Source organism: Solanum tuberosum, unplaced genomic scaffold (assembly GCF_000226075.1).
Source record: "Solanum tuberosum cultivar DM 1-3 516 R44 unplaced genomic scaffold, SolTub_3.0 scf00445, whole genome shotgun sequence".
Classification (NCBI taxonomy): Eukaryota; Viridiplantae; Streptophyta; class Magnoliopsida; order Solanales; family Solanaceae; genus Solanum; species Solanum tuberosum.
The window spans coordinates 241,305-252,195 of record NW_006239374.1 but is presented as its reverse complement, the minus strand read 5'-3'; the positions used below and the strand labels follow the sequence as shown (position 1 = coordinate 252,195).

At 34.6% G+C, this 10,891-nt stretch overlaps 2 protein-coding genes and 1 pseudogene across 2 annotated transcripts in view; 1 reads left to right on the top strand and 2 right to left on the bottom strand.

The window, feature by feature from the left end:
* The window catches only part of LOC102604367 (ATP-dependent Clp protease proteolytic subunit-related protein 2, chloroplastic), a 5,737-nt gene extending 3,161 nt beyond the window's left edge, over positions 1-2,576 (top strand). The window contains exons 4-9 of the mRNA XM_006363658.2: positions 302-422; positions 758-895; positions 1,029-1,145; positions 1,881-1,949; positions 2,041-2,136; positions 2,265-2,576. Of these exons, the coding sequence (XP_006363720.1) occupies positions 302-422; positions 758-895; positions 1,029-1,145; positions 1,881-1,949; positions 2,041-2,136; positions 2,265-2,402 (679 nt within the window). The 3' untranslated portion in view covers positions 2,403-2,576. The remainder of the gene's footprint in view (positions 1-301; positions 423-757; positions 896-1,028; positions 1,146-1,880; positions 1,950-2,040; positions 2,137-2,264) is intronic.
* A 630-nt stretch (positions 2,577-3,206) lies between these two features.
* Positions 3,207-3,895, bottom strand: LOC107058172 (transmembrane protein 234 homolog; annotated as a pseudogene).
* Positions 3,896-3,965: 70 nt separating this feature from the next.
* On the bottom strand, positions 3,966-9,595 carry LOC102604028 (AT-hook motif nuclear-localized protein 1-like). The gene is made up of 5 exons (XM_006363657.2): positions 8,836-9,595; positions 6,652-6,719; positions 6,099-6,230; positions 4,667-4,828; positions 3,966-4,520 (listed from the first exon to the last, which is right to left on the bottom strand). The coding sequence occupies exons 1-5, from the start codon at positions 9,212-9,214 to the stop codon at positions 4,296-4,298; spliced, it is 966 nt and encodes a 321-aa protein (XP_006363719.1). The 5' UTR covers positions 9,215-9,595; the 3' UTR covers positions 3,966-4,295.
* Positions 9,596-10,891: the final 1,296 nt, after the last annotated feature.

The window sequence follows — 10,891 nt, the reverse complement described above, 5'->3', positions numbered from 1 at the left end:
GCCCGCCCCAACCCCTCACCCCCCAAACACAAAAATAAAAGGATGTCAGTTGATCTGATGAGGTGTGTCTCACTAACAAGCAGATCTGAATGAGGTGTAGCACTTGCATCATTTTCAATTGATAGTTACTTACAAGCTTGTGCCTTGCATGTGGTTCATTTCTGAATATATCCCATCTCTTCTATGAGTGGAACCTCAACTCCCCTTTGGATATATCAAGTTCGTATATTTTTTCTCAAGTTTCATTTGGCTGCTGCTTATGTTTCTAACCTGGCCCATAAATCATAATTCCTAATTCCAGAACTAAAGATGGCAAAGCAACACGTGCACAAGTTACCATGATGCCCATTGGGACACCAAAGGTGCCCTATAGAAATCCAACTGACTCATCGTGGCAATGGGTTGATTTGTGGAATGCTCTTGTAAGTAACATGCCTTCAGTTTCTAGTTAAGCTAGCAGATTATTGCTATCTGGATAAAGAATTTTATTCGTTTTAGCAGTAATTTAAAATGTCAAGGTGCAGGACCAGTCTCTTCTTATTAGTGGTGGTAGCCGGCACATTCATTGGTTGAACCACTATTTGAATATGACTTCTAAGTCCATTAAATCTAAGCTTGATAACTTGTGATCTAGAGCCCTTTACATTGTTCTCTGGATCACTTCCTGTTCGAAGAGTGCCTTCATTTCTTCTTTGACTAATTGTATAATAATTCATATTTTTTATCTGGGAAAATATCACTGAATTCTCAAATGCAGTACCGCGAACGTGTTATTTTCATTGGAGAAGAGATAAATGAAGAATTTAGCAACCAGATATTGGCAACAATGCTGTACCTTGACAGTATTGATAGTTCCAAGAAGCTCTACATGTTTATCAATGGCCCTGGTGGTGATGTGAGTTCTTTACCAATTTTACTTTGTTGTCAAAGTTTCTTTTTTAATTAGAAACACCTCCTTTTTCTTCTAAAATTTGTACTCAGACTGCTTTCTTTCTTCTTGTTATGCTTAAAGTTACTTCTAATTACAGCTAACTCCAACCATGGCCATTTACGACACAATGCAAAGTCTGAAATGTGCTGTTGGTACCCACTGTGTGGGCTTTGCCTACAATCTTGCCGCTTTTCTTCTTGCTGCTGGAGAAAAGGTACGATACTTCTCTCGTAGTGATGAAATGTGAACAAAAAACCTGTGCTTATCTACAGTGTCTTACTTAGAGTAGCTTTTCGAGTTGTTTGTAGCTGATTATTTTATCTAAAGATGCAATTGACTTTTCTGGACATTTTGGCTAGTTTCGCTTTTTCTTTTTTTATTTAATTTCTTTTTTCAGCATTTGACTTGAAAAGAAATTTGCCAGTATCAGCCCCTTGTGATGACAACCCAAAGAACTCTATTTTATGAGAGTTTATATCTTATTTTAACCTAGAGGTGAATTTGCCTGATTATAAGCTGGTCGTCTCTCTTCGAAGGCCTCCACTGAAAGTTGTGATTCTATCTTGTAATGTGCAGTCAGACTACTTTCTCGTTTTTCCTTTTTTTTGGTTAAGTTTTCAAAATGATAACTTGGTCATAAATTGATGAAAACAATCACAAAAAAAGAAAAAGGAAAAAGGAGGAAAAAATTGACATATGATTTCATTTGGCTGTCTAGATCAATCCTTGTTCTCCTGAAGGTATATCACTGGCATTAAATATATGATTTCTACGATTCACCCGATGCTAATGCACTTGTTCATTCCTTGCCTATTCACATTAAGCACTCTTGGGGAAAAAGTTCTCCAGGATTCTTTGTTTTGGCTTAGTTTGTTTTGTCAGTGATGTGTTTGTGTGGAAAGGCAAACTAAAGCGTATTTGTTAATTTGGTAAAATTTCCATCATGAAGGGCAATCGATGTGCAATGCCTCTTTCAAGGATTGCATTAGAATCTCCAGCTGGAGCTGCACGCGGACAGGTTTGTATGCCTCCACGACATTTTGGAAGGAAATGTTTGTTTTTGATGATCTTTCTGAGACTACATACGCTTACATTTTCATCTTTGGCAGGCTGACGATATCCGTAATGAAGCAGAAGAACTTCTCAGAATTAGAAATTACCTTTTCAAGGAATTGTCTGAGAAGACAGGCCAGCCTATTGAAAAGGTATGTCATTGTTTTTCAAACTATGATTCGAAATAAGTTTCCACCTAAACAAACTCTCATCATTATATCGAGTAAAAATTCATCTCTGCATATCAAAACTGTTGATCATAGTAACTGGAACCATGTAGGTTCACAAGGATTTGAGTCGGGTGAAGCGATTCACTGCTAAAGAAGCTCTTGAATATGGTCTTATTGACCGTATAGTTAGGCCTTCCCGTATCGACGGAGATGCTCCGCCAAGGGATATCACAGCAGGTCTTGGTTAAGTCTATATGCCTCGTAAACGAAATGGCTGAAAGTAGTTGTACGAGACGATGAGTTAACAGTGTTGTTCTGCAAAAAAAATTGTTTAATCTGCGTATTAAACTCTTTTGATCTACTTATTCAAAAATTTGCATAGCTGTTGAAGTAAAAGAATTGAAGCTTAATCTTTCGTATTATTTTCTTTTTCACAAAAAAAATATTTAGTTAGTTATATATTGTGTCAATTTTTCACTCCAAAAACGAAAACCTGTTTTCCAATTTAACAAAATTCCATCGCAAGACACTACATGCGATTTGGGATTCCAATAAAACTTGACTCATAAGTTAATATTTGTTAAAAAAGATTAGATTGTTTGTGCTATGTGAATGGATTATATTGTTAATTAGTAAATCTTTATAAAATTATGTGTAATTGAAAATTTGTAATCGTAAATATTCATTTATAAAAGGAATATGTAATTTATCATTGCAACGCTTTAAGATATTTGAGTACTTGTTTATGAATTATGATTTGCTTATTTGGTAAGATTGTAAAACAATTGAGAAAATTTTGATAGTTTTCATAACTTGTGAGTTTTTCATGTTTATATGAGAAAAAATACAACTTAAGAAATATAAATCGCCTATCTAAATTTAAATTTCAACTTCAAATCAATCTGATTTCAAATAATGTCTGGCCAAGACCAAAACATCAACATTCAAATCTGGGTGAATTCTGAACTTTCTATGTTTATTCAAATTCAAAAACAAAACAAGTATTTCCATTTTTCAGTCTTACTATCATATCCAACAAGATTCATCAATTCTCAAAATTCAATAAGAAATGTACCAAACAGAGCACGACCAACAAGAAGAATCAATCCGAAAACAGCAGTAGCAGCAAAAGTTGTGGCATTAGTAACAGGAACAGCTAAAGATCAATTGGTGTATCACTAAGAATGGCGAAAAATGTAGCTGATGCTGATAAATTTAGAACAAATGGCAAAGAGTATTGCCATATCAACACAAGTTTGAACCAATTCTTGAGAGGTGTCATGATTTTGTGTTGGGGTGTGTTTGGTTGTGGCAATGATTTAATGGTTTCATCCCATTTGATTGCGCCTTTTCGCATCAAGGCATTTGTGGCTCTCCAAACAAGCCCTACTGTCACCATCTTCTCCACTTCTCCTACCATCTGAGTTATTTATTTGAAACATGAGATTTCAACTCAAAAAAGGAAACAGAAACAGAGACTTCCCCTTTATAAAGAACCCAAAAATGTGAGAAAGTGGACTGCAAAGATTGTTATGAATGGAGACAAAAAGGGATCTTGCAAGGTGTCACCTATTTATTAGTCAAATTCTTTTGATTTTGTAATTCAAGAGAGTAAATAAATATATTTATGCTACCAAATACATTTAGATTTCATCTCGTGATTTGAAATCAGCATTTGAACGGTGCGATTTCATCTCTTCGTACAAAATTTCATGGCCAAACGGGCCCTTAAACCAAAAATATGTATCAAAATGTTGTTTAATCTTATAATCTTAAATATGAACAGATTGGGTCACCGATTTGGATGAATCTAAATTGAAAATCACAATAAAATGGTTCAAAGTACAAAATGTGGCATTTAATTAAGAGGATGAATATGCCTGTTAAAACTAGACATAAACCATTAAAACACTAAGAACCTAGACCGTTGTAACCTTCGTAACCAAAGCGTCACGAAAACATCATAAATCTAAAACTCTACAGCCAAACACCAGAATAGCAAAGGCTATCTAGAAAACTAGTTTGGATTACTGCACAGAGACCTCAAACAAACATCAAATAGGAGGTGAGAAAGATCAATAGGAACCTCGTTAAAGACGCGTAGTCCTTATGGTCTAGTAAAATCACATTCAAATTTCACCCTATGCTGGAAGAGTTACATTTATTTCAGCTGGTTTATTCCTAGAATCAGGGGCTGACCAATTATCTACGCGGAAAGAAGAGGAAGTTGGTGTAGTTTGTTTTACTGAGGAGTGATAAGGGTCTTCCGTCTCGGGTAGAGGAACAGCAGCAATAATAGGCTCCGGTTTGTTTTTCTTGGTTCTCTGTTCATGTTGGTCTCCAGCAAGAAAGCTGCCTATAACAATCTGATTAACAGCAACAAAGATAAAAGACCAAATGTCATCATCCGAACAACTAAATAATTGGTTGCAACTCCAAGATACTACTTTCTTTGTCAAATAAGCATAAATTCGTCAATAAATAAGACTGCTATGTTTAGGCAAACCGATACCTGCACAGGACTGGCAGCTACTAATAGACCGGCTACTCCACCCCCTACAACACGCCCATCAGGGCTTGCTAGGGAGACACTCATTCCGCCAGATCTGTTTCTCATTCCTCCAGTCTCTGATGGCATAAATGATCCAGTCAAAGACAGTATCTCAAACCGGCCCTAAAGGAACAATGAAAGGGGAATGTTATACACAAATGTCTATCGATAACAACATGTGCATACAGAGAATGCCAAACATCAATTCTCCATGCAATAAAGGCTTTAGCTTCAGATGTCAAAATACGAATTTGTGCCATCAAGATTTCATGTTTCATGGACACTCCTAATCACTAACATAAGGGAATCAAGAAGTTGGGATGCCACAGTTGTACATGAATCGAGAGAAGACCAATGAGACAACACTACAGAGGCAGGAAGAATCCAAACCTATACAAAAATTATAGTTGCAAGGCACCTTCCTTAGAAAAGAAAGAAGAAAAAAGCACAAATCAGATAAAAGGCCTTAGTGTGATTATTCATTTGACCCGTCTTCTGCATATACTATTCTGACTGATTTGTATCTACCTAGCCATTCATTCAAAGTCATGTAGAGAGCAGATTGCTACTATAGTTGAGCTCAAGAAATTAATCTCCCTTCCACTTGCCAAAAACAAGAACTTAGAAGAGTTTATGGATTACAGCTGATAGGCACTATTTGTTCAAAAGATGTGTCACGATGCTGATCTTACAACTTACAGCTGCATATAGTTGCGCTTTTTTCATGTACTAATCTTCTTTTGGGATTTTCTTTTATTTTTTTCTTGATTTTTAAAATTTTTGCACTAATTAGTTTTTCTTTCCGCATGATTCGTTATGGTTTGTTTTACATGTAAATGGAAACACAACTTCTGGACCATTTTGAGGATGATGGAAAATGATAAGCAAATGAAGAAATGCAATAAGCTATACTTATTTACACTAAATTAACTTCCCCTCCATAGATCACGAGTTTACATCCTAATCTCTCACTAGATGACATATTAGGTTTGAGCTGTGTACTCGTTAAGATTTACGAAGTTCTTCCTAGTCACCTCTTAGAAGCCTCAATATATCTCTGTCACTTGATCATGTGCTGATTAAGATGCACAATTTAGATTAAGATGCCGTTTATATCAATTAAGGTGGTAATAAAGCTCTTCACAAGTTACTAACCAGTAGGCAGTGGCAGTTACATCAGAGGGAATATTGACACACGTAAATTTGGTAGTGTACGACGAAGTTTTTTCTACTTCTTGATTAAATAAAAAGCAAAGAGTATGACATCTATTTGACTGTCTAAAGTTATCAGAAGAAGATAGTAATATCACAAATAGGAGCAATGATCAAAAGTCAAGAGCACTTCAAATATGACATAAAACAGCATGACTACGAGAGAAGAACTATGCAGCACCTCATACGTCAATGTGCCACCAGAGGAGTCTGGTTGACGAAGTGTAACACTTGAAATTACACCATTTGCTGAAAGAATGCATATTGCTCGAGGCCCTTGTTGAGAGAATGATATAACCTTCATGGTGACATCCTAAAGGAAGATTGAAAGAACAATTAGCAATGAACATTCAGTTCAATATGAAACAGTCATTTAAACATCCTTATGTCTATATTTGCCAAGAGAAGTTCCTGCCAATTTATGAAATTTACTTAACTAAGAAAAATTCTTTAGATATGTACTTTACAGAAAATTTCCCCCTTTTCTCTTGGTTTTGGGTGGAGGTGTGTTATAGTATGGTCACTACTTTTAAAAATGTCCAAATTGGCAACTGCCATCTAGTTTGATTCACACGACTCATGGTTTGAGCCAATGAGGTGCCAAGGTATAAAGAAAGAGAAGATAAATTCTGTTTGTTGTCACAGGTGTTATACAAGCAACAGATAACTTATTTATGCAGATTTGTTTAAGTCATTGTAAAAAGAAAACTTTCATATGTAAAGCTAAGATTTACCTCTCCAGTATTTACAGTAATAATATGAGGTGTAAAATTAGCACCAACAGAGCATGAAACCCATTCACCTACAGATAGAAAATTAAATTATTAGTAATTTGACACAAACCTTAACATAAACTATGCAACTACAAAAACATATTACGTGTATATGGCATGCAACTTCATCACACAAAAAAGATCATGATTTTATATATAGCCAATGGTCCCCTCCACCCCCACCCCCCACCCCCAAAAAAAAAGTGTCTCCAAGTACTTTCACACAAATAACTAATGACATGTTGTTTGACAAGTCACAAATAACTGATGATTATATCGAAGTCTAGAATAGACTTTCCAACCTCCTCTAAAGAAAAAGAAAAACATAAAGTAGACAAAGCTCAGTTAATTTGTGTTGTGAAGTTCATAAGGAGACACCTCATAGAAACGTATGGGATGATCACCTCTGAGTTTAAAAATACTGTGTTTCCCTCCGTTAGTATCCATTAGCACGTAGTCCCCCCCCCCTCCCCCCTTTCTCAACTGCCAAAAATGAGGGACAGGAAAAGAGAAAAAACCACTTCAATGCACATATACAGCCAGACCCAAAGAAGGGGAAAAAAACAGAAAAAAGAGGGGGCTGAGTGCTGAGGTTCAAAATGATTGTGGCACTAACTATGGAACAGTAACAGAAAAAAGCAAAATATGGCACAATAACTAGAGCCCCCCCCCCCCCCCCCCCCCAAAAAAAAAGTGTCTCCAAGTACTTTCACACAAATAACTAATGACATGTTGTTTGACAAGTCACAAATAACTGATGATTATATCGAAGTCTAGAATAGACTTTCCAACCTCCTCTAAAGAAAAAGAAAAACATAAAGTAGACAAAGCTCAGTTAATTTGTGTTGTGAAGTTCATAAGGAGACACCTCATAGAAACGTATGGGATGATCACCTCTGAGTTTAAAAATACTGTGTTTCCCTCCGTTAGTATCCATTAGCACGTAGTCCCCCCCCCCTCCCCCCTTTCTCAACTGCCAAAAATGAGGGACAGGAAAAGAGAAAAAACCACTTCAATGCACATATACAGCCAGACCCAAAGAAGGGGAAAAAAACAGAAAAAAGAGGGGGCTGAGTGCTGAGGTTCAAAATGATTGTGGCACTAACTATGGAACAGTAACAGAAAAAAGCAAAATATGGCACAATAACTAGAGTAAAATTTCCTTGAGTATACACATGTACGCTTAGTACGAAGATCCATCTATTCAGATGTGCTAACAAAAGCATAAATGTGACAAGACTCCCAGTTAGGGAACTCCAAAAAAACTATAGTGAATTACAGTGTCATCATTGGGAATAAAAGTAGCTTAGCAATTAGGTGAGGTCAATGATGCTATTAACATAACTTCTTTTGTAATATTCCAACAGTAGCAGCAGTTCTTAAGAGTACAAATTCACACTACCATTTCCTTATTAACCAGTAGATTATATCTGGAAATCCAGGAAAACACTTTCCTAATTAAAATTACTCCCATGAAAAGTCCCACAATGACATAAATAAGTTTTATAAGATTCTTCAATCCCAGACCAACCAAAAAGCACCACCTCACACACAGAGCTGCCCATTGGCATCAAAGATAGCATCTATTCACAATAGGCCCCACCTTTACACACATCCTACACTATTTCCTTTCCATAACTTCACAAAATCACACTTTTCTTTCATTATGTTGTCCAGACCAACTTGTGCACATTCCAACTATTTCATTAGATACATGTTACCTCCCACCAGTTCAAGTACGAGATAACCTTGCCTCAGCAAAGCTTGGACAAATAAAAACTAACAACCTAGTGTTTTTTGACTCCGAAGTGATCTCTCATTATTCTCATCCCACTTCATTCACAAGCCTAATTAATTCAACTAAGCACACAGATCTATAGAACACATTTAATAATCAACTTGCATGTGAAAAAATATTAGATCTTTAACAACGACGACAACATACCAAGTGTAATCCACAACTGGGGTATGGGGAGGACAGAGTCTACGCAGACCTTACCCCTACTTCTAAATAGAGAGGCTGTTTTCGATAACTCTCGAAATAAAATAAAGCATTTCCAAGCAGTTTTGAAAAAGATTAGAGCTTTGAACTAATAGAAAAAAACAGCATAAAGATTAACTAATCCCCAAAGTTGTTATCTTTACCTGGAGTTTCTAAATCAACTTTAGGTTGCTGATGTATTTTACTAACTAACCCAACTGGCCGGATTTTCCCCCTTTTCTCCGACGACGAAAAATCAATCACCGGCGACGGTGCAGATGATGAAATTGGCTTTGGGGAAAGAACATTTACAGACCCATCTGGTGCATACTTTCTTGGTCTGCCTCTCTTCTTCTTCACACTCAGAGCTGTTAAGCCGGCGCCGGCAGATACGGCTGTTGCAGGCGTTGGTGAAACAACAACAACCTGGGATGTCACTGTCTGTGTTGTTGGATTCTCAGTGGTCCTTGCTGCCACATGGTAATCTGATGGAGCATCTGATCCCACTACTGTAACTCCACTGTTACTCCCCTCCATAGCCATAAAAAAAAAAATCACCAAAAAAAATTAAAAAATTTCCCTCTTTTTTTCTTCAAAACTCCATAATTTTCCTTCAATGAAGAAAAAATTCTCAAAAAAAGCTTAATTAGTGCTAATTTTGAAGTCTAACCAGAAAAACAGAGCTTAGAAGAAAACAAGAAAGCTAAACAGAAATGAAGATGGAAATGATCAGAATTTTTTGTTGAAAATTTTAAGATTTTTTTCAGAATTAAAAGACTGAAATTATGGGAAAAAGATTGAATTTTTAAGCTTTATTGTAATGAGATTCTTGAGAAAATGTGAAATATGGAGTTTTTGATAAGTTAAAAAAATAAAAACTAATTTAGGGGTTGCTAACTTTCCTCAGTATGTCCGAATCGTAATTAAAGGAAATAATAATGATGAAAAAAAGTTAATTAATAATTTATTGAATAATTAAATATATTGAGGATGGAAAATTATGTATTTTGTTTAAGAAAATGGTTTGGAGTCCGGTTTGGGAAAAGAAAATTCAGAAAAAAAAAGAAGAGAAAATTGTGGTTGGGAAAAGTGAAATTAGGTTACAAGGCATGAAGACAACCATTACTCTTTTTTAATATTAAAAAAAACATTGAAAATAATAAATAAAAAGTATATATTTTAAATTGGATATGACATAAACATTACATCTGTATTTATTATTATCAAATCTTATCAGTGATTAATAAATGCTTTTTTCTTTGTATAATACAGACAAAATAGTACGAACATGAAAAAGAAGAAAAAAAAAAGTGAAATAAGAGGAAAATGTAATTTTGCCTTTACTTTAATGTTTAATTTTTAAAATAATATTATTTTCTAATTTTATTAAATCTATGATAAATTATACTTTTTCACAATTCGAAATATTCAAAAATCATTGAGAAATTGTAATTAAAAAAAATTGACTCCACAATGTCATATAAAGTGAGTTAAATGAATTTAAAAAATTACTTTACTTATAGTTTTTCTTCTTTAATTTGATTTATTTTTCCTCTTAAAGAATTTTTTATAATGAAGATAGAACAGTGTGAGCATATCTTTAAAGTGTAAAATCAGTGTTTAGCATAATTACCCAATGGATATGACTTTTAAGCAAAGCAATGCTCCTTAGCTTATAACAAAAAATAAATAAAAAATTGGCTAATAAAACCAATTTAGTTTGTTAATAAAAGTTGTAGGTGCATATTCCAAGTTACCATTCTTTTCTTTTTTCCTTGTTAATGTCGACGACGTTTTATCATTTCTAATTAGAACGATATAAAGATCGAGAATTAAAATAAAGGTTAGTACGTAGTTTAATACTACCTTGTGTTTTCTTATTAGTATTGTTATTCTTATTCTTTTAGGGGTCGTTTGGTAGGCCGCATTAAGAAAAAATAATCCATGTATTATATATGTTATTATTTAATACTATGGTTGGTAGGAATTTGGGTCTATGTATAACTAATCCATGGATTAGTTATACCTCCTACATGGTATTATATGATGTATTACTAATACCTTCCATTTGGAGGTATTAGTAATACATAGGATATAATACCATGGGATAAGTCTATGTAAAGACAAAAAATATCTCTCAAATCATTTTAATTATTTTATTTATTTTCTTGATTTTATGTTTTATATTTGTACTAGTAAATTTATTTAAATAAATTAGCT